At 36.4% G+C, this 27,225-nt stretch overlaps 3 protein-coding genes across 9 annotated transcripts in view; 1 reads left to right on the top strand and 2 right to left on the bottom strand.

Annotated features, from left to right (window-relative positions):
- Positions 1–18,725, top strand: part of LOC113108109 (SPRY domain-containing protein 7) — a 28,508-nt gene extending 9,783 nt beyond the window's left edge. For 2 of the 4 annotated variants that reach the window (XM_026270932.1, XM_026270931.1), the window contains exons 3-7: positions 1,185–1,694; positions 10,570–10,686; positions 11,426–11,592; positions 11,703–11,805; positions 14,502–14,694. In XM_026270932.1, the coding sequence (XP_026126717.1) occupies positions 1,685–1,694; positions 10,570–10,686; positions 11,426–11,592; positions 11,703–11,805; positions 14,502–14,599 (495 nt within the window). In that variant the 5' untranslated portion in view covers positions 1,185–1,684 and the 3' untranslated portion in view covers positions 14,600–14,694. Of the gene's footprint in view, positions 1–1,184; positions 1,695–9,937; positions 10,157–10,569; positions 10,687–11,425; positions 11,593–11,702; positions 11,806–14,501; positions 14,695–18,589 lie in introns of those variants that run through there. The other 2 variants (XM_026270930.1, XM_026270929.1) reach the window with 2 other exon arrangements.
- LOC113108107 (tripartite motif-containing 13-like) lies at positions 1,325–10,623 on the bottom strand. Of its 3 annotated transcripts, XM_026270926.1 has the most exons (3): positions 10,512–10,623; positions 5,828–7,069; positions 1,325–1,410 (listed from the first exon to the last, which is right to left on the bottom strand). In XM_026270926.1, exon 2 carries the CDS (start codon positions 7,061–7,063, stop codon positions 5,849–5,851), a length of 1,215 nt encoding a protein of 404 aa, XP_026126711.1. In that variant the 5' UTR covers positions 7,064–7,069; positions 10,512–10,623; the 3' UTR covers positions 1,325–1,410; positions 5,828–5,848. The 3 variants fall into 3 exon arrangements, with proteins under 3 accessions (XP_026126711.1, XP_026126709.1, XP_026126712.1); XM_026270924.1 differs by lacking the exon at positions 1,325–1,410 and having other exon boundaries at positions 4,305–7,069; XM_026270927.1 differs by lacking the exons at positions 1,325–1,410; positions 10,512–10,623 and adding an exon at positions 7,435–8,239 and having other exon boundaries at positions 4,500–7,069.
- LOC113108106 (actin cytoskeleton-regulatory complex protein pan1-like) lies at positions 14,649–26,464 on the bottom strand. 2 transcript variants are annotated; one of them, XM_026270923.1, is made up of 21 exons: positions 26,143–26,464; positions 25,861–25,965; positions 23,373–23,494; positions 23,258–23,298; positions 23,062–23,105; positions 22,854–22,876; positions 22,687–22,739; positions 22,392–22,465; positions 22,211–22,239; positions 22,035–22,066; positions 21,807–21,877; positions 21,338–21,378; positions 21,185–21,237; positions 21,020–21,105; positions 20,598–20,623; positions 20,435–20,466; positions 20,308–20,336; positions 19,084–19,174; positions 18,550–18,990; positions 17,130–17,201; positions 14,649–16,916 (listed from the first exon to the last, which is right to left on the bottom strand). In XM_026270923.1, exons 5-21 carry the CDS (start codon positions 23,077–23,079, stop codon positions 16,840–16,842), a joined length of 1,248 nt encoding a protein of 415 aa, XP_026126708.1. In that variant the 5' UTR covers positions 23,080–23,105; positions 23,258–23,298; positions 23,373–23,494; positions 25,861–25,965; positions 26,143–26,464; the 3' UTR covers positions 14,649–16,839. The 2 variants fall into 2 exon arrangements, with proteins under 2 accessions (XP_026126708.1, XP_026126707.1); XM_026270922.1 differs by having other exon boundaries at positions 20,598–20,626; positions 26,143–26,455.
- Between the last annotated feature and the right edge of the window lie 761 nt (positions 26,465–27,225).

Raw genomic sequence — 27,225 nt, 5'->3', positions numbered from 1 at the left:
CTCACTGCAGATCTCACCTTTCTGCTGTTTCACAATATTCAACGTAAAAGCAGGCATGGAAGTGTACTTGAAATGTTTAATGCTACAATTCTACAAAATCAAATATTATTCAACACAATTAAATTATATTTTAAGATATAACTACATTTTAAATCTTTAGGAAGCTGAGGTGTCAAAGAAAATACTTTGTTATTGAGATTCTGTGTTTGCCAATCTATTATCAGTACTTAGTTTTTTTTTTATGTCTTTATTATGTTAATGATGTCTCACTTCAAGTTTGACTTGGTAAACATTAACATGAGCTTTTTTTTTCCCGTAACTGTACATTTTGTATGGTAACAAGCACAGAGCACAGGGATTGATTCAGAAAGAATAGAGATCTGGTTTAGCAGTGTGTGGCTATAAGAGATGTCTTCAGCTGTGGGGCAGCACTTTGGGAAGCTGGTGGCCGGTCTGTTCCTGGTGGTGAAGAGGACTACGAGGCTAGATGTTGTTGTTGTTGTTGTTGTCAGTGGCTCAGTGCTGAATCACCATCTTGGAGGTTAAATCCAGTCTGGTCTAGAAGACAGTAGTGCTGGTTTCTTTAATATCATTATTTCTAATGGAGTTGCCAGAGGACAGCTTTCAGTATAATGCTTGAAAGTTGCTTAGAAATGTGTCTGCAGCCTGTGGAAAATAAGAACGGAGGGTAATGTACCACTGGGGATGATGATGATGATGATGTAAAAATAAAACTCTTTGTTAAAACAGTGCAGGACCCACTAAGAAATGATGGACCTTTTAAATTGTGGCATAACATTAGTTTTGACTTGTAGGTGCCTTTTTACTAAAGTGTAAAATATTATGTGATTCAGTGTGCAATAAGTAGTAATAAATATACATTTTATGTATGCTTTTATTGTAAAGTGTTTGTTATCAGACATCACTAAAATATATTTAAAATGTACATTATAAGCATGCAAAAAGTAGAGATATAAAATATTAACTCAACATGTATATCCTGAACACTAATGTAAGTTATCAGGTCCTGAACACAAATGTGTATATGTATTTTCTTATTGAATGCAAACGGTTTGCAGAGCAGTAGACTAGACACTGAAGTATTTACTGCAAACTGACAGCATCACGTCCAGCTGCTGTGTGTATGTTCTCACTCAAGCGTCGTCCTCTCTTCTGTGTTTCAGATGGAGTCCTGGAATGCCTCAAACCCTGCTGAGAGAAAGAGAGAGAGGGAGGAGAGGAGAGGAGTCACTCGCTCTGTGATTCTGGCAGTGCTTGGTCATGTTGCCGAGTGTGTGATTGAGAGAGAGAGAGAGGGACCCTCTCTAGGTGATGGTGTAGCAGCACAGAATGGTTTGTGGTGATGCAGAGATGCAGGCCGTGATGTGCTGCAGCATCAATTCCTGGGACCTACGCAGTCGAGAGAGAGAGAGAGAAGAGAAAGATTGTGTGTGGGAATGTGTGTGTTGTCTTGCTTTAGCAGCATGTAAATATTGGAGTTACTCCTTGGCCAATGCCTCCAATATTGCTCGTGCTGCTGAAGCACGAAGTCACCAAACAGCACATGCACGTCATCTTTTTATCTCGGCGACCAGGGCCTAGCTGACTCACTGGTACTGAAACACCTTCATGGACTGAATCATCAAACCAACAGGAGGACCTCAGTCTCACCGGGATGAACTGAATGGTCAAAGGTAAAGATAGGTGCAGTGTTTCATTTGTTTGAGAAGTTAAGTAGCTTTTGTTCAATTTATGTGTTTTTCTGTTTTATATGAGAAGTATTATGTAAAAATATAATTATACCCTTGTATCCTTTAATCTTTTTTTATTAAATATTCCAAATATTCAAAATGAAATCACTGTTGCATTTTTGTGTTACTGTAAGTAAATAATAAAACTGAAAAAAGAGGAAGATCTCGTCTGACCTGTGGCATGCTCCTTTGAGCCTCGTTATTGTTGCTGTATCTGTTCCAATCTTTCCACAAGGAACGCAACTTTTATTTTGGGGAGATCTCATCTTTCTGTTCGCTTTTCGTCTCTACTGTATTTGAATACTGTTGTAGAAATGTGCTATTTTTCTGTTGATGAAACCGTATAACGTGAAGTGTTTTTTTTTTCCCCAAGTTTTCCTTATTTCCGGTGAGTACACGGAGAGCACAAAACTGACTCCAAATAGACTTTTTACTATAACAACTTCAGCAAAGTTTTTAGATATTTGTACCAAGATCATTCCGCTTGTTAAAATGGACGGCATATTAATATTAGAGGCCAATGTCTCCATGTTGTTGCTGGAGAGGTTCCCGAGCGGCGCATGCGTACCATAGGCCTATATTTCTTATATAACATCAGCATTAAAACGCTTAGCACCCAGCGACTCTGCACGTTATTCTCCGGTTTTCCCGGTAGATGTAAATTACGTGTCATTTCGTGTTAACAGTACAAGCCACTTTTTATATAACTTTTGTGACAGTGCTTGTATTAAATAACAGCCTACACATTTTTTGTGAAATTTCACACAAAGGTCTATCGGCCTGAAAAAAAAACAAAAAACAAATACAGTGCAGGGCTCAAATAGTTTACCATTTTAAAAAAAAATCCGCCATTTTATGAAAAGCAACCAGAAAGACAGATTTATGAGCATCTAAGCACATGCAACCACGATTTGGACTCGTTCTTGTCGTGTCTTTGAGAAATTATAGTTATTTTATTTATTTGGTTTTGTATGATTTACAGGGGTCAAATACTTTTTATTTTTTTTAAAAGGGACCCGTTTTATAAGGGACCCGTTTACACGCAGAATTGTGTGTGTGTGTGTTGTAATGTCCGAATGCTGCGTTTGCATGATTTTATCACGTTTTGTAGGTTTGACAATAAAGGAAAGACGTTACAATTGTTTTGTTTGATTGTTTAATTGACCAGCACTTAAATCCGCTGTCGCCTTCAGCTCGAAACACGATCACTTCTGAACAGGTCGATTTAATCATGTGATGCTTTTAGACATGATCTAAAGATGGTCAACAGCTGATCATACAGAGATGATTTTGATTATTATCATTTGGCAACGGCAAAACATACACATTTTAATAATTTAATAGAAAAAAAATCAAGATGTAGCCTAATGGTTCATTGTCTCACTCATTGTATCTTCACTTTTTTTTTTTTTTTTTTCAAATAGATAACTTCATATGAGGACGGATTTTTAAGCGCCTCTTTTAATTATTAAATATTCTACGTTTGATCAGAACCTAAATGCATGTTTTCGGCGCTTTCACTTATTTTGCTGTGTGATGCATCGAGAAGTCCTCTTGTAAGATGACATTTAACATGGCTGTGAAAAATATCTAGGCTATGAAATGTAGATGCTTACTCGCAGACATTTAAATAAAATACATGTTTTTCGCTTAATTTAATTTTAAATAGACTGATTTTTACAGCTAATTGCAGTTTCTGGTCATCGTCTGTAGACACAAAATCCGAGGGGAAAAAAAGGTCCGTCTATTTTTTTTTAAGTGTGTGAGAGTGTTTATGTCGGGGAAACTTGGGTAAATCCAAACAAATTCACCTTCACATATTACAGCTCTCGAATTTTTATTTGCACACAGCTGCTGATTTCCACTCTCTTTTCATTCAGTAGACAAAATGAATGAGACAGAGTCTCAAATCATTACGGCTCTTTGCTGAGTTCCTTAAATTTTAGATGCAGGACATTGCATAGGCTATGTAAAAGTTAAAGTAATTTTTAAAAACACTATGTGTAGGCTATTTTATTAATTTAATATGCTATCACTACAACCATAACACTTTGTTCGGGAGTTTTGAGACATTTGCAATTATAGGATAATTGCTGATGTTCCTTATTGCTGCATCATTTATCAGATGTTTCATCCCAACAAGGTTCTGATGCTATTTCACGATGCGCCGCCTCATGCACTTTAATTTATGCGACTTGTAATTGAAATTAAACGGCGATCATATTATTTCGTGTATCTGGTGTAGGCTATCCGGTTATATAATGGGCAAATTCTTGTTTGCTTTAGTGTCTGCAAAAAATGTAAAAAAAAAAAAAAAAAACTAATGCATTTCACATTTTGCAAATGCAGGACAGGCGCCAAAGTTTTTTTTTTTTTTTTTTTTCTCCTCGGCTTCGTAGGTCAATGTCGACGTATGCATGTAGGCTATTTCATTTGACAACTATAGAATCAAGCATAATGCTATAACTTTAATATATACATTATTATATATATATATATATATATATATATATATATATATATATATATATATTATATGAAGGGAATTTTATTTGGAGTAGCCTATCATGCCTATAGCACATTTCAACTGTACAGATAAAAAAAACACGATAAAATGACAACATGCAAAGTGCAACTTTTCAGTGTGGCAACTTGACTTCATTAAACATCTTCATTAAAACAATTAAATAGTCTTTAGAAACATTAAACACAAACAAAACATTTAAAGCAAAAAGAAATAGCCTATACGTGTGTTGACATGATTGCTGTTTTTTCTTATAATAATAGTGAGTTCTAAGCTACTGGTGTAAGATAGATCTGTGGTAGAGTGAAGATACGTGTCGTTATTTTAAAGACACAATGTTACATTTGTTTAAAAAGGGAGAAAATCGAAGAATTGGAATTACATAACACATGGCGCCATTTCAAAGTGAGCTTCCTATTAGTCGCAATGTGTTCTGTAGGCTTCAGAAAAAATTATATTTATTAATAAATTCGTTGTTATTCAATTTACTCCAAGTTATGTAAGGTTTTATTCTCTAAAGTAGGTTAAAGTAGGCAATTTCCCTTTTCATCCCCCAATTCGCCTGGCAACAGTCGGCTAAATATATGTTCAGTGACGTGCGCAGGGCTCCGGTGGTGACGTCACGCCAATCTCAGGACTCCTGTTTTAAACAGTGCCAAAATCGGGGATACCTTTTCCTTTTCTTTTTCCTCTAAAAAGTCATTACTTTGTGTTTAATGGTGCACATCTCATGTCTCTCCTGGGTGAAACTGTAAACATTACCAAGACATTGATGAGGTTAGAATTTTTTTTTTGTATAGGCTAAACAATTTAACAATTTCTCCTCAAAACACAAATCTATTACATTAGCCAATGATGATGTTCAGATAAAGTTTTGTTGTGGCACTAATATTTAAAACACTTTCTCTTAATGGCAAATGGTATTCCAACATTTGATGTATATTATCGCAATATGTATTAAAACAACAACAATACAAACATATAGCAGTATACAAGTTCATTTGGAGTAAATAATAATAATAAAAATACTGAAGAACTCAACTTACTGTCCTGGTACAAGACTGACATTCAGTTACGTAACGTTTAACCTTGAGTCTCCTGATAACTTGCACAGAGTAGATAAACGATATCAATCCACAATCGGAATGTGTTCCTCTTCTTTAGCGTTTTTTTGTCCAGTTCATTTCCTATACTGCCGTTTCCAAAACGGGAATAACGCATGATATTAAAAAGTGAAAACTTGTTTTCGAGAAGAACGTTTGAAGATGAAGTATAAAGCTCTATGTAACTTAAGTGAACAAGGCATTTTATTAAATGTAAGATTTGGGAATGTCATCCCATTAGTAAACCACGATCGATCCACACTCGATTTTCCATTTAAACCCAACAGACAAAATCAGTGCAATTTACTAGCAATCATGCTGACTGTGTGTGTGTGTGTGTGTGTGTATGAATCGGACATTCTTGTTACACATTCATATAGCAAATTTTCCCAATGCTACAAATGCACGGGATTTTCTAGGTTGGCACATTGTAGGACATAAAAAAGTACCTAATGAATGGAGTTATAAAATCAGCTGAGGAAATCTGATGTTGTGTTTATCAGGTCCAAGATACAGTTCCGACACAGCTCGGTTATTAGCGTGCAGATCGCTTCCGCTTCTTTCCAGCAGAAGCCAAGCCAGCGCACAATCTCTCCAGGACAGGGCAGAGAAAGGCCACTGAGTGCGACCACCTTATCCTGGATGCTCAGAGCGAGACAGTCCGACGGGAGAAAGTTCAACGCTGTGAAACACGCACATACAACCAGAACAACTCTCCACAGCACCCGGGAGTAGCGCGGAGCTGCGGCAGGGGGCAGCGAAGCCAGGTAGGTGCTGCTCTCGTAAGGGGCACACAGCTTGTCCACCTCTCCAAGACGCATCCGGTCCCATTCCTTCACATCGAAGCTCTGCAGGCCACGCAACCCCACGGCCACGTCCGTCCGAGACGGCAGCGGCGTTCCCTGAATGACGCGCAGCTTTTCTCTGAAGTCCTGCATCTGCTGGAGGAAAGTCAGCGGGTCGGAGAGCGACCGGAAGGATTCGGCGATGCTGAGCGCACGCTGCTGCTCCTCGAGCGCCGAGCGGAGCTGGTTGATCTCAGGGTCAAAGGTCTGCATGACCGCGAGCTTCAGGGTCTCAAAGTCCGAGAGGATCTCGCTCCGTTTGTGCTCCAGCGTGCATAAAACTTTTTCAAAGTACTCTGAGACTCGATCCGCGTCCCGCGAGACCCTCTCCAGTGCTTTCCTCTTCGCTCCTTCTAACGATTCCAGGCACGAATGCACCTCCTCGCCCCTCCAGCCCTCCACGACACGAAACAACTCCTCAAACGCGAGCTTCTCGCGTTCATACGCCTCCTCCAGGGCGCAAAACGTGTGTCCTTTATGATCACCTGTCGTGGCGCAGAAGCCACAGATGAGCTTCAGATCCGTGGCGCAGAAGATGTTGAGCGGCTGTCCGCTGTGAACTCGGCAGAGAGACATCGTCGGCATCACTCGAATCCTGTTGTACTTCTCCACGATGCCACGCAGGGAGTAATTGACTTGCAAGCTCGCGATGCCGTTGTGCACGGTCTCCTTTCGACAGGTCGGACATTTGAACGGTGGTCTCCAAGCAGGGCTCCGGTTACCGTCCAGGATGCCCTCCAGACACTTCTTGCAGAAGCTGTGAGAGCACGGCAGGACACGCGGATCCTCGAAAAGACAGCAGCATATTGGGCATGTGAGGTCCTCCTCCAAGAGCTCCATCGTATCCTAAGGTGGAAAAAGACATCAATATATAAGCTTGTCGGGGGCATGACACATCAATGCAACTTGCATCATCTTGGCAAGCGTCTATCTCGTGCATCCCACACCGATTCTGAAGTCTAGAGCCAGCACTGCAGTGTCATTTTGGACTATCTACATTACGCGCAATAAACCAAATATTTATTTACTTTTGCGAGAATGCGTTCAGTGAATACATAATAGAACCAAATTTGCTTAAAATTTGAAAACTGCATTTTTTTTTTTTAAGAATCAACATCATCTGCATCGATCAGAAGTTGTTTTTCAATGCACAGCACGCGATTCTGTGGAAGAGGCATGACAGGTTAATCAAATATGGGAGGTCAGATTGCCTGATGATGAAGACTCCTGAGCGCACCAGTACTTCATTTTTAATTGCCGCGTGAGAACTTTGGTGAAAGAATATCCGAGGACCTGTCCAATAAAAAACAACAAGGCATTGATTTAGAAAAAAGATTCCCCGCCGTCGAGTTGTCAGAAATGTTTCTCGGTTCGCCCGGGTCCGGTTGTCAAGGTATTACTACGGCTGTGGCAGATTTTGCAGGCGGGAAGCATCAGCAATTGGACCAGAGGCGCAGTAGATGCTCAGGCAGTGCGCAACGCAATCATGGCTCTTGTTGCTGTGCAGACTTCGCTCTTTCCAATTGGGAAATTTTAACTAGTTCAGGTCAAGTCAGTATGGCCAGGCAGTTAAAAAGAATGCGAAAAAACAGCTAATGAATAGTGCATCTAGAGACAAACATTTCAACGCCACATTCAGCGTGATATCCGCGTAGCTAAGTGTATTTGCAGACTCTCGCGCTTGACTACACGTTTTGTGCGGTGAAAAAGAAATGCAGAGGATTCCTTCATTCTTGTTTGGGGTTGTTGCGGGGGAGCGCTCACTCTCTCCTAGATCAGCGTTTCTCTGCAGATTACGTCAACACTGGCGTTACCCATCATCTACCCACACAAACGCCTAATTCATCTATTCACTGAGCTACAGTAGCGAAGTGATTTTCGTGTACATCTAGTCATGGGTTACAGACACAGACAATCGAAAAGCACGTCGGGTTTCCTGCCATGAAGATGATCCTTTATCACGCCACTTCGGTCGCATATGCCCGTGCCATGTGTCAGGGTCTTGCCGCATCGATAACCAATCGCTACCGAGTCACGTGTCAAAATATTTTGACCTCGATTTTTCTTCCCCTGTTTCCATGCCATCAGGAAGAGAAGGGCTTCCGAGGGCCTGCGCTCATTGGTTGAGTCAGGGATGAATGCGCGTGCAGTGACGTAATTGGCCACGAGAGGGCTCAGCGAACCGGTTTGTCACAGAAACAGGATAAGCGCTTTTTATGATTTGTTTGTTTTTATTTAGTGTTAATTCGACAATACAAACCAAAATTCACAAGAGGGACGCATACAATCAAAAATATACAACTTTATCCCAGTCCAATTCAACAGTATGGTATATGATATGTTTTATTGGTTATTTTCAGGTTAAGTAACAAAAGCTGTTTGGTTGAAGTTTAAACACCTTGCTATATGCGTTTCATATGATTATCTGTCATAAAATAATGTACAAGTATATGTTACCCTCTCTGTGTGAAATCCAGGCTAAAGTCTCTATATCGAATGAGAGAACAAACATCAAAGTTTGATTTCAACCATTAATTTCACTATGACTTTAATATGACATGGCCTCTCAGTCAATACTAAAGATATAAAGGTTACATTTTCACAGAATGTTCTTTATCTTAAGAAGGATGATTTTATGTATTAAAAATTAAATCACAAATAAGAAAATTACTTAAGGTGGGTTTTCACAGCCAGGGTCACTTATTCTCTAACTCTTGGTGAGGTTGAAAGCGGTCAATAAAAATAAAATCCTCCAGTTTAAACTGTTCAAATGAATCATTACGGTTTATTTTTAATTTAATTGGCTATTAAAGTTTCTCAGAGTGATTATAAGGATGTACATTTTCATCCAGACTGCAGATAGGGCATCACACACACGTCTTTTGTCACCAGCTATCTGTAACTTTTCTCTGTCCTGGTCAGGATAGACCATTTGCAGTTGTTTGTGATTGCTGGATTTGAAAAAACTAATTTTTTAATGGAGATTTTGTAATTTTCTAACATTTCCTGTCAACCCTAAATGTTAAGAGGTGCACTTTAAAATGATGAATCACATTTACCCTGCAAAATAATTTTTAAGAGTAAGTTTTAGTACTGGGGACTCAAATATATGCCAGTTATGCACATTTGGAGATAGAAACACTTGTTTTTTCAGTGTAACTTGGTACAAACATTCTGGCATGATTAATTCAGCTGGATACAACAAAGAATACCTTTAATCCTCTCATGGGAAATTAAATCTGGTTTCTTATTTAAGGATAAAATATATCTTATGCAATGAGCAATTTGTTGCTGAAATGTTACATTCATATATGTAAATATTAATTTAAAAAAAAACTCCCCCATGATTAGTGCTTTTTAAAAAGGAATTTGGAATTAAAAATTTTTGGAATTTGTAATATATTTGGAGACGTTAAGAGGGATGAAAAGTGTAAAAGTAAGGCACTTGTATACTTTATTTATTGGTTTCATAATGTGAGAGCCTCCTACTCCCCTAATTTTTCTTTGTCCTATATATTTAAAAAAATTATCCGCAATATTTGTATTTTATCTTACATTTATTCGGTGACATGGTGTACAGAATGTGAAAAAAAAAATAGTTTACTGTCAGTTATGAATGCCTTTCTGTGTTGTTCAAAGCATTGAATAAAAAATAAATAAAAAACTTTCTGAGCCGGTAGCGCCGCCTTGAGGTGGACCTCTGTGTGTGTCAAAACAGCACCGCTAGTCAACAATCATTTTTCCGTGGAATCCGTTCTATCTTGGAAGCATTGTGCGCTCTTGTGTCTGCCGCGTGTAACTGCACTTCCGGTGATCTCGGCGCGAGAATGGCTGCAGTGTTTACGTGTTGTTTGGCCTGCTGCGGGGATGGCGGAGCGGGCCATGCCCCCCTCAAAGAGATGCCCACCGTACATCTAGACACGCACCACATGGGTAAGAGTCATTTCCACTGCTCTGCAGGGTCACTAGAAGACACCCATTTACATTTAAAGTGAAGAGATGTGTCAAGCTAGCAGATTGTCGTATACACTAAAAACAGCGGCTTGAACACAAATGAACAAAAAAATCGGTTTACAATCACTGTTTTAAAGTAAGTAATGCGCACTCGTTCCTAACAGTGTCTAATGAATCAGTTCTTACTCCTTTGGGTCACATGCTAACTGCTAGTACACAGCAGATCCAGGGTCTGTTTTATCTCTCGGGATTAAGTGAATCATGTAATGCTAGTGGGTGTCACCTCAGCCTCGTTCTTCTGCAGTTATCTCTGAAAACATTATGAAACGCATACCTGTATTTGAGTGCTGTGACAGGGTGGTTCTGAGAGTTTGCTTGGCCTTTTTTCCCAGGGACGGATGTGGTCATCGTGAAAAGCGGGAGGCGGATCTGTGGAACTGGAGCCTGTCTCGCCAACGCCCCTCTACACCAGAACAAGAGCTATTTTGAGTTCAAGATCCAGTCCACGGGTGAGTGACTCCGTCATAGTTGTTACTATACAGTCAGCAGGGTCAGACTTTCATCTTGTCCTATTGTAACCAGGTTTTTAGTTTTCGCTTTGGTTGTTTTTAATGTTTTTCTAATGCCTGCACAAACACTGTAGCTCTGTAGAGCTGTCAGAGAGATGTATTTGTGGTCTCAAAGAGGAATGTGGTTTAGTGTGAAGCTGATGTGGAATAGATTGTGACATAAATGAATCAATAAATAAAATAAGAGTTGAGAGTTAAGTAAGTGAATCAATTGCAATAATCAAAATAAAGCTTTAGACAGAGATACCATGCTGAGTGTTTTCATATGGTTAAGGAATACTGCCCCTTAATATAAAAGATCATTTATGATAGTAAGTCAAGTTTGACAATGAAGTCAAAGCAAAACTAGATTAAAGTTGTAATATTTTGAGAACAAAGTCATTTTAGTAATTTAATCACGTCATTGATATAACTTTATTCTCTTAATTTTGAGTTTACTCCCAGAATATTCTAACTTCAATCACATAATCACAGACTTTATTTAAATATATTAAATTTTATGTACCACTAAAATGCTATAATAATATATATTAATTAAAAGTAAAGTAACTTACTATTAGGACCCTTTTTTGCATTGTGATTTTTTTCTACAATTACATTTTACTTCTCTGTAATGTTCTTCAGATGGATAAGTACAGCTGTCTCATGAAGGTGTGCTGCTGTTTTGTGTGTGGTGCAGGTGTTTGGGGGATCGGTGTGGCCACTCAGAAGGTGAATCTGAACCAGGTGCCACTGGGTCGAGACAGTCACAGTTTGGTGCTTAGACACGATGGCTCCATATACCACAACAACGAGGAGAAGAACCGATTACCCGCCAACAGCCTACCCCAGGAGGGGGATATAGTGGTACCTTTTAACTCTTGGATTTTGGACAGTGAGCTATCAAATTGAGTAATACAGCAAGTACATACTGTATGAGACATTGCTTCTGATCGTAAATGTGTCTCTGTTTTAAGGGGGTGACCTATGATCACGTGGAAATGAACCTGTACTTAAATGGAAAAAACATGCACTGTCCAGCCTCAGGTATTCGAGGGACTGTGTTTCCCATAGTTTATGGTGAGTTATATTTCAGTAATATTATATATCACCGTAATGTTTTATTTTCATATATTGTAGATAGACTAGTGTTCTATAAGTGCCACCTGCTGTCAGAGATTGAATTAGCATTTTCATCGGAATCAGAAAGCACTTTATTGCCAAGTGTTTACACACAGAAGAAATTTCGTCAGGAGCTTCCAGTACAGAAAGTACAAACATAGTGCTGACACACACACATATAATTAAGGAAATAAAACTAATAATAATAAAAAGTAATAATAAAATATTAATTCAGCCCATCTGATGTTTTTGTTTTGTGCACTTGCTTCATGTTGCATATAGTATTTGTTTGTTTGCTCAAGGTTAGTTTGGCCAGTAACAGAGCAAAATAAACATTTAATAAATGTAAAAACAAAAAAAAAAGAGAAAAAGAATAAGAACTAAATAAATTGGCAATGAGAATGGGAATCGGCTCATTTGATTGTAAAATAAATAAAATCCTGATCAGTGCATCCTTAACTGGAATAGTTAGGCCTGAAAAAGAATGGTTTATTTTATCTTTGAACTATTGTACCTATTTGTGCAAAATGGTTATTATTTATTACAATACAATGTTACAGTCAACAATTAAAAAAATAAGTCTTATTGATTGATTGATTGATTGTGGCAAGTCCTTTGAAAATTTTTCCAGGGCAAGTAAAAAAAATAATAAACCACTGGCCGAACCGGACCAGTAGAAAACTTATTTAGCATTAAGCCCTGTTAATACAATCAAAATCAGTGTCTTAACACTTGTACACAGATCTGTAAAATACATAGGTTGCATAATGATATGCTCAAGTTAAAAACTTAAAATATGTACTTGAAAAGAAAAAAGGATGACTTTGAATAGCATAACTGTAAAATTGTGAGGAAGAGCTGATCAGGTCTTGCACATGTTTTTCCTGGTATGAGAATGACTTCCTGCTTAAACAGGAAGTAATGGATACCAAAAAAGATAGAAGTAAATGTATGTGTAAGGAGAATGTATGTGTGTGAGAAAGAGTAGAAATGTATGTATGTGAAAGGAAAATGTATGTGTGTGAGAGTAGAAATAGATGTATGTGTGTGAGAGTAGAAATAGATGTATGTGAAAGGAGAATGTATGTGGGTGAGAGAGAGTAGAAATGTATGTATGTGTAAGGAGAATGTAAGTGTGTGAAAGCAAGAATATATGTATGTGAATGGAGAATGTATGTGCGTGAAAGCAAGAATATATGTATGTGAATGGAGAATGTAAGTGTGTGAAAGCAAGAATATATGTATGTGAATGGAGAATGTATGTGTGTGAAAGCAAGAATATATGTATGTGAATGGAGAATGTAGGTGTGTGAAAGCAAGAATATATGTATGTGAATGGAGAATGTATGTGTGTGAAAGCAAGAATATATGTATGTGAATGGAGAATGTAGGTGTGTGAAAGCAAGAATATATGTATGTGAATGGAGAATGTATGTGTGTGAGAGTGCCAGAATGAATTATGGCTTGTACGGCCCCTCATAGAATGGAGCAGAAGCGCGTCTTCATTCATTAAACACTGAAGCGCGCTTGAAGCTCGCGGTGAATTCAGCATCTGCTGTCTCGCTAAATAAGACATGAACACATGTACAACATCTCCAGAGCTGATCTGACAGTCACTTCATGAGCATTTGACCGTTTGAGTTGAGTAAAACTAGCGTCACATCACACTGTAAAGGCACGCCAACCCGTCAAAATAAAAGTCCGGTTAAAGACTGTTGTTCAGCAGAATGTACATAGCCTACTACTAAAAAAAAAAAATCTTACATTTTACAAGTTTTAATCACACAACATTTCTTCCATGTTTTATTTTTTATAGTAAATCCCCTTTGTTTACCAAAAAGTTAAGTAAGTTTTAAATAATTAAAAGATAAATTAATGTTTTATGTGTTTAATGTGCATCTCAGAAAATGCTTTATTTAAAACCCCAACTGAATGGCACTTAAATGTACTTAATACATCTGTCAACTTTATTGTCACTGTTCACAGTACAAGTAAAGACAGAGAAAAAATGGGTAATAATTAAATGCTTATTTTTGATGTATGCATTGCATTCTATGCATTTAAAAAATAAATAAAATAAAAAATCTAAAAAAGGAAATTTAGTTTTTCATTTTAAGAGACCCAGGAGTCTTATTTTCTCTTGCATAATTAATTAATATTGCACTTTAATTAAGCAAAAACAAATTTTATCCGATTACTCGATTAATCGATGGAATTTTTGGTAGAATACTCGATTACTAAAATATTCGATAGCTACAGCCCTAGTTCCCAACGTTTTCAACATATCTGCAGAAGAAATAAAGTCATACAGGTTTGTTGCAGCATGAGGGCAAGCAAATGAAGATCGAGATTTCATTTTTGGGTGGACTATCCCTTTAAGTTTAAATAAAGGTTTAAATAACATTTAAAGATGTGCAAGTTGCAATAAATAAATATATATATATATATATATATATATATATATATATATATATATATAATATAATATATTTAATGAATCTTTAACAAAAAGTTACAATACAAGTTTTAAAAAACAGATTTGCTAATGCATTTTACCAATATACTGGAGACAAGAAATGTCATGAAATGACAAGTTTTATTCATATGAGGAACTAATATATTGATGTTTGTAATCTTCCCTCTCATTCTCTCAGTGGACGACAGTGCCATCATAGATGCCCAGTTCAGTGATTTCTACCATACTCCACCTGAAGGCTTTGAAAAGATTCTGTTCGAACAGCAGATCTTTTGAATTGCTGTCTGTGTGCAGACACACACATATTGTCAAGTTGAACTGTGTGTGTGTGTGTGTGTGTGTGTGTGTGTGTGTGTGGCAGCATCACGTGGTTACAATATCTCTCAGTGTTGCTTCTGCCTTTGCTGTTACTGCTGCTACTTTTAGAAGACAGACCAGACTTTATCGTGTGTGTGTGGACACAAAGAAATAAGAGAGAGAATCTACAACCCAGAAAACACTTTACATAAGCACTGAAGAAACTTATTGATTTCTGTTTTCTGTAGTGGGCGATATTGATAAACTGAGCTTAGCCTTTTTTTTAATGACAGTCTATAACAATCAGCTTTGTGTTTTAAATTATGGAGAAATCACTGATAATGTACCGTTGACTTTATATATCTACACAAATATCAGCTTTCTTGAATGAACCAATTGTATTTGCACTAGTTACATGTGAAAAACCTCTCTTATTCTATTGATATTTAATGAGTCTGCCTTTTATCTAAACTAGGCATATTTATAAATAGATAACAAAAGCAGTTTACTGTATTTTCCAGTGTATTTGAACATTTTACCTCTATGATCTCTATTGCACATAATATTACACAAGTGACTTTGGCTGAACTAAGTTTCAGTGTCAAATAGACACCGACAAGCATGAATCTGTTTTACATGATCATTTTTGCTGACCTAGCTTATATCTTACCAAACTCCTTCAAATGTTAGAAGGTAAACACTTCTTTTTGCATCAGATGTGTTTTGCTCCACTGACCCTAACCCTAACATTAATTCTGAACTATGAACCTAATTTTACTGTTTACTGCAGAAATGTTATGTACCCTTAACACTAAAACCACTAATGCATTTATTTTATTCACACAGTTGAATACACAACCACATCTAAGTTTTGTTGTTAACTGCATGGCCATGTGCTTTTCAGAAAAGGTGCTCTGAAAAAGTTTGTCTTGTAAGACTTGTCAAGTCTGGTTTTCAGTCCTCAAAAAAAACTTTAATTCTCGCTGTACACTGTCTTATGGTACATTCCCCAAGTGCTGTGTTTAATAAACCTAAGTATTCTGTCTCTGTCAAAGACCTGTGTTATAGTGTGAAATGAAAATGACTTTGTTCTAACCAAATAAAAAAGGCAACAAACACATCTACAAAATTAACTGTTAAATTTAATTAAAATTCTAAATGTGTCCCTAGATCTTTTATTCTTAATTGTACGAATAATGTGGGTTAGCATTACTAATCCCATATATAAACAATTTTAATCATACCTATAATATATATATATAGAGAGAGAGAGAGACTGATATATATATTTATTAGTAATAAATGTTTAATTTTGTCCCGTTCTATTCATATGCCACAGAACCATTAAGCATCAGCCAGTAATACGCAAAACATATACTCTTTGTAAACCCTCCCAGTGCAAGACTCTCTTTATGTTCCTGTCTTGATTTTCTATGACGGATAGTAGGGGGTTCAGCGAATATTTTGAAAAAGCCTTTTAAAACGGCTCTTAGATCTTACATCCTACTGTTTTTAAATCTTCACTGCTTTGGAGGCTAAACTCTGTTTAGACGAAGTTTGGACTTCAGTGCCAGAGCACAGTTGAAAGGACAGTGACGCCACAGGTCTGAAAGGTGACGGAAATGTTTTTAGGGAAGCTCTTAAAGCTGTTAATATGTGTCTGCTGCCACCTAGTGTCCATATTGCGAATATACTTTTCTCTCCCTCTCCCTCTCTTATGAAGAAACTAATATGAGCATGGACTAGCCCTTCATGCACGTTTGTGGTTGACCTGAAGCCTCATTAGAGGCTGTTTGTTGCTGTGTGCTGATTGGCTGTTCAGTCTCCTGCTCTGAACGGTTTACAGTTGAGCAAACGGAGGTGATGTCAGTCTCACCTCCCCCAGTCAACAGAAAAAATACAGACTCATACTGCACACTTCCCTTTAAAAGTGTCAAAACTATGCTATGTTATAAAGTACAACCCCGGATACTAAAAACGACATTCTGTAAAGAATGATTCTTACAGTTATAACGGTTTTATTTAGAAAATAACAACAGAAGAATGATCATATCAAAATGGCATTTGCAGACATATTTCATTTCTGTCACTGACATACTGTAAATCAACCCCCGTAAAAAAATATAATAAAAAAACATAACATATGCAAACTGAGACTTGAAAATAAGCATTTTGTAAAAATTCATTGATAAAAATAAAATTCTGTAAGATTGTTTATATTAAACATTTAGTACAGCTTTGGCATCCCTCAGTGCTGCTTTTCTCCTCTGCAAATACCGTTCCTCTTTCTCCAGGTCTGGAAACACGAAAAACAAAGTCATTCTCATGAAACACTGCCCTTTGATTCCTCATAACAATTTTACTTTCTAATATGTGATTCATTACCAGGCACCAAGAAATGCACATATTTATATACTTCTCATTTGAATGGATACATCCAAAACTTACTGTTAAAAGGTTGAAATAACATAACACTTTAGATTTAGGTGGTTACAATTAAATACTGTACCTTGTTCCAGATGAGTAATAATGCAAGGCAGCTGTCCAGATGCCTCCAATACTTTGAAAGCAACATCATATTCTGTGAAATATTTCATAGCCGTTCAGTTGTATAAACAACATGCATATAAAGAACATACAGGGATATTTCAGGTTCAATACAAGTTAAGCTCAGCTGATAGTGTTTGTGAAAATATAACATTATAATGACTATAGATCAGTGATCAACATGTACACAAAAAAATTACCCGTTCCTTTTTTTACTTAAAAAAGCAAATATCACGGTTTAAGTGAAAAACAGTATTTTAAAGTTTGTGGATTGGTCTCTGTCATTTCCATCTTAAGTTACTCACTGTAACTCAGATTGTTTTTTAAAGGAGGGACAAGTCCAAACGAATGTTTTTGATTGCAAGATTTTGCCCCAAATGCTCTTGACTGAGCTTAAAGGTTCAGATGTTGAACTTGCTGAAATTTCTAACCTCCAGTTTCTGCCACTTTACTGTTAAGTCCCAGATAAAATAAGTTCACTCATTACAACTCTCTGAGAGCTTAGCATGATAATGTACATGACTATGTATTTGCTACATCTAATACATCCACAAACATAGCAGATCAATACAGGTGGAGCTGGGGAAGGTGACCTTCAGACTGAGGAATCCAAGGCAGCTTTCATTGGCTAAGGCCCACCCATGAGGTCGTTTGACCGACATGTCAAGCAACCAATCACAGTTCGTTTCGTTCAGCATCATGTTTCTGGGTGTGGAAATGTTGCCACAATAACAGACTGGTATGTTAACCTTGGACGTATTTTAAAGATTCTATACCTCAAACTTACATTGTTTTACATACTTCTGAAAATCCAGCGTTTAGTTGATCCTGATAAGTGCTTGTCATCACCGTTGTAAACACGATGGCTTTTCGTCTTTTCGTGAGGGGGTTTGGCACCACAGCATCTTTGTTTCCAGGTGGAACGTTAAAGAATGCGACACACGTCTCCCGGAAATCCGGTATAATTCAACAAATCAAATGACGACTTCGAAACTCCTTGAGTGTTCTCACTTTTGTTTGCCATATGCATCAGACATTTAGCCAAAGGTCCGTGGTCGTCACATATGAGGCTGAAACTTGGAAAGGTGGAGGGTCTCTGAAATACACTGCAACTGCTACAGCAAACATTAGCCTAGCATTTAAATGTTGAGCAGTGAGCTCATTGGCTCCTGATGGGAAAAAAAGGACCAATCAGCTGCACCATGTAATAATGATGTCTTTGGATTTATCATAAGAATATGAATAATCGTAAGGTTTGAAGTTGTATGAAAACATGCCTTATTTTTATATGACACTAGTAGCGCAGAAGCCGTTTCGCTTTTAACTTGTATTGAACCCAGAATATTTAAAAAAAAACTGGTCTGAATCAAGGCTGTTCTCACCTTTGCGGCTGGCTTTCTGTGACTGCACTTTTTCTTCTAGGCTGCTGAGCCGAGACACAAGCTCTGAGAAGATTTCTTTAGTCCACCCGGCCTCATTACATCTGGTCCAAAATTTGGTGGCAATAGACTCAGAGTTCACCGTGGAACCCACATCAGAAGCATCTGCTGCAGCGAGACGCCTTGGTGATGGAGAAACCCCTGTCGGAGGGACTGCTGGAACATCTACAGTGGGCCTCGGATGCTGAGGTGAGCCGGGCTGCCCTGAGGGATCACAGGGGAAATAGTCCAGGGTAGGCATAGAGTAAACGGCAGCTGGTGGGACAGGGTCAGTGGTTGGAGCTCTGTGCGGTGGAGTTCTGTTTGTGGGTGGTGTTTCAGTGACAGACCCAGGTGAGGTAGACACAGCTGCGCCGGCAGGTGAAGAAGATTCTAAACTGTGCTCTGAAACACAGAGATAACGTTTAAAAAATAAAAATAAACAGGTTTACGCCTCGTTGAAATGACAGTAGCAGGACAATCGAGAGATCAACACACCTGATTCTTCAAAGGGTCCAGAGTCCAAAATAACGCTACAGGGAACAGTGATATGGTATGTTTTTGATGGTAACAAACTCTGAGACTCTTCCTGAGACACAGTGAGAGTGTAACAATGTAAGCAAGTACACTGCTAGCTTGAGGCAAGTTAAAAGAACGACTGAGCAGAATACACCATTCACAAGTTTGGGTCAGAAAGGTTTTTTTTAAAAGATATTTATTATTTTATTCAGCAAGGATGAGACTTTGCCCTCAGAAGAATAAAATACATTTTAAGATATATTACAATAGCAAACAGTTATCTTAAATTGTTATGATGTTTCACAATTTTACTGCATTTTTGATTACATACATGTAGCCTTGGTGAGCAAAAATTATTTTGAACAGAAGTATAACTTTACTGGATGGTGATGAGCTTTTACTAAATAGTTGATTAAAAAGTGTTTTATAAAAAACAAACAAACAAAAAAAAAACATTATGGTGCAAGATATTTGAAAACCCTTTTGGTGTAAATTATGACCAAGAGGCCTGGTTAATTTGTTCCTCTGTACTTCATGTTGCTGGCTTTGTCACAGTTCCTGGCTATGGAAAAGTTTCCAAAAAGATATGGGGGAGCTTTGTTTCATTCATAGATCATCCCCAAGCCTTGGATCTTTCATGCCATGTATCAGACTGATATGTGAGTATGGACCACAAAACCAGTCTTAAGTGTCAATTTCGAAATTGAGATTAATACATCACATGAAATCTGAATAAATAAGCTTTCCATTGATGTGTGGTTTATTAGGATCAGACAATATTTGGCCGAGATACAAAGATTTGAAAATCTGGAATCTGAGGGTGCAAAAAAATCGAAATACTGAGAAAATCACCTTTGAAGCGGTCCAAATGAATTCTTAGCAATGCATATTACTAATCAAAAATTAAGTTTGGATACATTTATGGCAAGAAATTTACAAAATATCTTTATGAAACATGATCTTTACTTAATATCCTAATAATTTTTGGCATAAAAGAAAATCTATAATTTTGCAATGTTTTTCTTGGCTATTGCTAAAAATATACCCCTGTGACTTAAGACTTTTTTTTAAGGTTTTGAGCTCCAGGGTCACACATGTATGTAGCCACTGGACCTTGTGTTTTTGACATGAAAATATCAGTAAATAGATCTGCTTGTTTACAGAGTAACATGAGTGTGCTGTGTTGTGTACAGAGAGACTCACTGAATCAATGTCGGTGTCATCGTCAGCTTCTGAAAATAATGAGATTGTTTCTTTACAGTAAGGAATGATAGATGATACTTCTCGTTTTTTTTTTTTTTTTTTTTTAGAAATACAAACACATTTGTACCTGTGGTTGTTGGATTGAGTTTTTCACACAGCCTGCAGACAAAGGAAAACACTCAGGGAAGTTTCTTTACATAAGACTGTAAGTTTATGCAAAAATACCATGGTACATTATTATATTTTTGTATTTGTATTGCTTTCAAAATGGTTCTAAATCCTAAACATACCTTGTTTTTTTAGGCACAGGAGTGGACTGCTGTTAAAAGTGAACAGAGAATCAATTCATTGGTACAATTTTATTACCAAATGTTAAAAAATCTTAAATGGTTAATTCACCCAAAAATGCATATTTTTTTTTTGCATTCTCTCACACTCATGTCTTTCTAAACCTGAATGGATGACTTTCTTCAGTGGAACTAAATAAAACAATTTTAAAAAAATGTCTTCGATATTTTGTCTATATTAGAAGTCAATGGGGTCAAGTCTTGCTTTGAAAGAGTGGAACAACATGAGGGTTGAATGACAGAATTTTCATTTTTGGGTGAACTGTCTCTTCTAATTTGGACTGAGCAGTTTCAGTGAAGTTTAATATGACACTCTGACATATGAACACATATCACACAGTCCAGTTTTATGATAAGAGCCTCACCTTGGGCTGTTTTTGAAGCATAGGGTCCTCCGAATCTGACAGCCCTGGAGCTGCTGCACGGTCAGCGCTGGCCGGGCTCTCATCATCTAAAACAAAGAGACACAAATTACTCGAATTGTTTTGATTTTAATGATTTTTATGCAGACCAAGAGATATCAAAAATACCTGAGTCTACATTGTGTTTATTTTTTCTCCTTCTGGGCGTTACTTTTAGCAATCTAGAAAAAATTAAATTAAATTAACACAGATTCATTACAAGAACACTGTGATTACTAACAAGACAATGTTCCAGAATTAAGTTTTCTACAGACGACTCACCGAGACATACTTGCTCTGTACATATATGGAAAACCTTTACTCTATTAAATAAGATAAAAAGACAAAATTACAATAACCAGTACTATTTTTCAAGTAGGTTTGTCTATTTGTCTTCTAAACAAATTCTCACAAGATCATATCTTGTTTGTTCATACAGTAAAATTTGTTTCTTAGCATAATACAACAAGTACTGTAAAATGACCATCTTACTGTGTAGTTTTGTAATCACTCATCTCTGAGATAAGGTCCAATAAATTACATATCCATTTGTATTTTTTTTTTTATTAAGTTACACTAATTAGCTATTAAAAGGTTAAACCAAGTTAACATTTGTTATGAAGTGTTATTTAGTGATAATAGTACAGAACAGTTTTAGTCTTTTTTTTAATCTATATGATGTCTGTACTGAGGAGAACATTAAGTGTCTTTATGCAGAGGACATCTGAAGTGTGTGTGTGTGTGTTCTGACCCTGCCATGCAATTCTACTGAATTGTCTGCAGATCCACAAGGCTTCTGAGCAGACCTTAAGTTTAATGAACCTAAACCAACACATGCATTACTATTAGAAACCCCTCTGTACAGATGGACTCAGTAAGCTTTTAGTATCATCAAATTAGCTTTTGAAAATCATGTGACTGTTTCTTTACAGTAAGAAATTAAAAATGACCCTTTTTGATATACTGTGTTTATTTGTACCTGTGGTTGATGGACTGGGCTTTGCACAGGGCCTGTAAATAGACAGAGAAACTCGTTTAAGGAACTCGGACAAGAATATTTGTCAGTACAAAGGACGACAACAGTCTTAATCACATCTCGTCCTAGAGCATGTTTCAGGCTGGATGCTTTCAGTGGATTAATCAAGTTCAGCATACCTTTTATTTTCAGGATCAGGAGTTGACAGCTATTTAAATAAAAAAGGGAAAAATCACAACAATATATCACGTCTTTGCTAAAAGTCCTGAATTTGCCGTTTGAATTGAATGTTTACAAGATGATTTGTAATTGGAGACATTCACATGATGCATCAAGACAGATTATATCATGAAAACTCACATTGTTCTGTTCTGGAGCTGTTAAGTCCTCTATATCTGACTGTACTGGAGCATACATAGATTCGTCCTCATCATCTATAATTAAATTATAATAGTCCAGAGTTATGAACGTTTTACATTTACATTACAATATCTGTCATCAACATGCCAAAACAAGCTATTATTCTCATGTTGACAAATAAAAACAAAGATCTTTGAATAAATAAACACTCTACTTTTTGTTACTGAAGTGGGTTATTGCGTATTACTGTAGTACTGTCTAATTTAAAGCTATTAGAAACTTTATTAACAATTACCAGAATCTAACAAAATTATAGTCTTCTTCTTTTTGGAGGAACTCACTGACGACCTAAAAAAGTGCAAACACAAGATCATCTGAAATAATCACACTGTAATTAATAATGTGACACCTTTCTGTGATTAATCCAGTTGTGATGAGGATGCACACACACTGCACACTTACCCTGTAGATGAATCAGAATCTCTCTATTCATAAATGAAGAAAAAGGAAAGACGGAAAATTACATCCAAAATATCACATCGTAATCTTTATTTCAGAATTTTGCATTGATGTTTTAAGATGAACAGTAATGTGGTTAGGTAAAAGCTGTACATGTGTGTGTGTGTGTGTGTGTGTGTGTGTGTGTGTGTGTGTGTGTCTGCATGCTGACCCTGCCAGGCCTTTTCATGTTAGGCCTTCGACCGTCTGGCGAACCTTGTAAACAAAAACACCAACTCAGAAAATTTGACAATAATTGTCACATTGACATTTACCATTTTCACATAAGCTGATTACAAATTTGTATCACTAAAACAAATACAATTAAAAAAAAAATCAGTTTATGAATTTAAAATTGAAACACTTACTTTTCTTTTTGGATTCTGGATCATGTAATTCACAGAATAGTCTAAAATGAAACATTAATTAGTTCGAGTTTACTACATCTAAAACATAAATGGATAGAAAAAAATGTAATCTTACTCAAAACGTTTTTCATCGATGCTGGCATGATCCTCTATGGCACAGGGCAAGTGGTATGAGCGCTTACAATGTTTGACTCCACATCCCGCTGTAGCACCTTTTTTTTTACAGTAGTGGCAAATCTAGAAATAAACAAACAGCAGTTATGCATTCACAGAGAAACAACACTAGAATATGATGACCGTTTGCTCACAGTTTACATTTAATGTACAGAAATATCCATGTTAAAGTATAATGTTGTACTATGCTGAACAATACAAATTACCATTGCAATCAAAATAATTCAACACTCTGGAGACTGTAATAATTTACAAAAGTGATAATGTCAATATATAATGCTTTTGTAATATAGCTAATAATCATAATTATTCAAACCCTATGTAACAGTGTTGTTTTTATCTCATATTTGTATGGTATGGTACAAAATTGTTAATTAAATAACTATTTATTAATTAATCATCATTATTATTATTATAAATATTATAATTATAATTAATAACATTAATAAACAATAATTAAACTTTGCAAACTTTATAACAAACTGAATTAGCATACATAAATACATGTACATAAATTTACTCCATGCATGTGTTAAAGTTAAGATGGCCAAGTCAATAGAGCTCTCACAAAAGCTACAGAGAAGAAATTATTCTATTACACTAGAAAGTCTATGGCTACAAAAAGAAGAAGGAAAAAAAAGAGAGAGAGACAAGTTCTCAAGAGACAGAGGACATCACATATTATTTGAAGTACAGGTCATTTTGGCAAAGACTGTGATGAGACTGATGTTTGATGACCAATGGACAATCATCCCAAATTAAACACCCAAATCTATTAGTTCGGGGATCGGTCCTAGAATGTTCATGTGGACTGTTCAGTGTTCAGATTTCAATCTCTTTGAACATAGTTGGTGTAATTTGACAAAAGCAGTGTATGACAGAATAAAAACCAATGATCATTATGATCTGGAAGCTTTTTCAAGCAAAGAATGGTCCAAGATTCCAGCAGAGACGTGACAGAAGCTTCTAAGCACTTACAGGCAGCATTTATTGGAGGTTATTATAAAGAATTAAAGATACTACACATAATTTGGGGATTGAATAATTTTGAATATTAATTTTTAGAGCCAGTTAGAGAGAGAGAGAGAGAGAGAGAGAGAGAGAGAGAGAGAGAGAGAGATTCATTCATTTTCCATCAACCTTGCTCACAATCATTCTTAAACATCCTATAATGGCTCACCAATGCCTTTGTTGAATTGGTTTCATCTTGGCAGCAAAATGCCTTGATGGTCAAGAAATTGCATAATTTTGATTACAACTTTACAGAATTTACAATACATTTAAATAATTACAAATGAATAATGCATCAAAACAGCTATTAAAAATTGAAATACTATAAATTAATAAATGTGGGAAAAGACATTTACAAGTGTCTGAGTGCTTTAACAGTATCCATAGGTTAACAGACAATCATAGTTGGGTTTTTCTTTTTTTCTCAGTATTATTACCGTTTGACTATATTGAGTTCATAGACAGTGGCTGGCAGCTTTAATAGCCTGTATGCACACTAATCTACAGATCTATTTCGACATATCAGATGTTTGCCCTGTGCTGAAAACATAACTGACAGATTACACATCTATTTGGTATCATAAAAGCATTCGGAGCTGCAAGTGCATTTAACCGCAACCGCGAGCTTCAGGACAAACACAAAGCGCACACGAAAGTCTGTCATCACGTGAGTTTCGTGCATGTAATATGCCTACGTACTGCATTCCAAACTGCATAAATGAAAGCATAATTAAAGTAAAACAATAACGGCGGATGGAAGCACTTTCAAGCAATGCGTCCGTTTCGCGCATATCCTGTGCAAACCTGCCGCTAGACCACACAAATGCTAAAATGGAAAGCCAAAATCACAATCGATTCTGAGCATGGTCTTTTGTAAGGTATTTTTTTTTGTTCTTTTTTTTAAAAGCATGCTCTGTTATTCCAATAGCAGCCATCTAACAAAGGCAAAACAGAGACCATCAGGTTTACAGGCTATGTTTTTTTTTTCTTAAAAAAATTGCTGTATGAAAATACTCTTTTTATGACCTCATTTACATATTTAAATATGCAACTTAAACATGCACACATTTGAATTATTGACTCCACAGAAAATGTTTCTGAAGTGCATTTAACCAACAGATGTTTTTTTTTTTTTTTTTTTTTTTTTTTATGTGTCGATCTCAGATTTAAAAATACTGGGTGCATTTTTATTGCTCTCGTGACAAACGCGTCTGTGAATGAGGATTTGAGATTTAAGATGCAACTATTAATTGCAACACCCCTACTATTGTAGTTTATCATTACAGTATTTTGTATGGACACTGTGTTATGTATTTCACAATATATTTTGAGAAAAATACTAACCAGTTAAAATTCATTATAACGTTTTAGAGGCATTTAATGTGTGTTTGTGCATATGCTTTTGCAGTGATATTTACTAGTCTTTTTCCTCTCCTCAGCTCTTTCTTTACATCTTCTACATCAAATCCAAACAGGTCGTCATAGGTGGGTGAGCTCTTGCAGTAGATCGCTGATGCATACAGCTGGGGACACAATCAAATAAGATAAGCATTAAAAGTTATATATAGAAATTATTAATGCACTTGCCTAGATTAAGGGAAAACATTAACCCAACCCAAACAAAACTATGAGTGACAGAGAACAGAACTAACAACTAACTTACAGTAAATTTTTGTAACGGATGCCATATGAAAACTTACCAAACAGTTTTTGATGTGCGGAGATGTTGCCTTTGGAGGACAGGGTCCCTGTGGTTTTATTTTCGTCTGATTGATCGCAAAGTACACAAATAATTTTATTCTGACATTGAAACTGATTCGATTCCATGTTGAGCTCTGCTTGGTGACATTCAACGACGATTCAAGCTTTCATTGCAATGTTTCTTTAAGTTTCGTTTTCCTGTTATTGCGTAGAAGGCGGGTCTTTGTGATCTCTGTCATCTTACATAGGTAAAAACACTCTAGTTAATTTTCTCGAGCTCCAGACAGCTAATCTCGATTATCTAGGGCAGTGCATTCAACCAAACAAAGAAACATCAAACAAACAAACATCCAAAAAAAAATCAAACAAAGCAAATCTTCAAACTTAACCAAACATCAAAACTAAATCAAATATAAAAGCCAAAGCTTTTTTATTTTCATTTCCTGTAATCACAAATGACTGTGATTGGCCCATCATGACCGGTGTTTAGAAAAGTAACAGGTACCACGAAAACTGTATTAGTCTGACTAATCGTAATTCAATAGTAACTTTAAAAACATTACACAGACCGAGCGAATTTAGACCACGCCCACGCTGGGGGGGGGGGACCCAACCCAACCCAACCCAACCCTTTCCATTGAATTTCTATGGCGGGAAACTGCCTTTCTGTCCTTTCTGATTTAACCTGGATTTAACAGAACAATGCATAAAAGCTGCTGTGTGACAAAATACTATAATAATTTATAGTAAATACTAGTATTTTTGAACAATACTATAGTAAAGTACTTTAATTGCTGTGGTAAAATAACAACTATAGTAATAAAAACTAATTAATTTACCCAATACTGTACTAAGTTTTCTACAACTATAGGGTATACTATACTAAAATAGATACTGTTGACTGTATCAAAAACTAAAGTATATTAGAGTATTTATTATAGTCTATCAGTTCACTTAGTTAATAGTTAAAAGTTATTAATACAGTATGCTGTAGCATTCAATAACAAAGTGTTGTAAATACTATAATATATAAAACACTTTACTATAGTATGGTTCAAAAACACTATAGTATTTTTTTCATA

This window comes from Carassius auratus, chromosome 9, assembly GCF_003368295.1.
Source record: "Carassius auratus strain Wakin chromosome 9, ASM336829v1, whole genome shotgun sequence".
Taxonomy (NCBI): domain Eukaryota; kingdom Metazoa; phylum Chordata; class Actinopteri; order Cypriniformes; family Cyprinidae; genus Carassius; species Carassius auratus.
The sequence above is the reverse complement of the archived record's forward strand: the minus strand, read 5'-3'. Positions and strand labels throughout refer to the sequence as shown.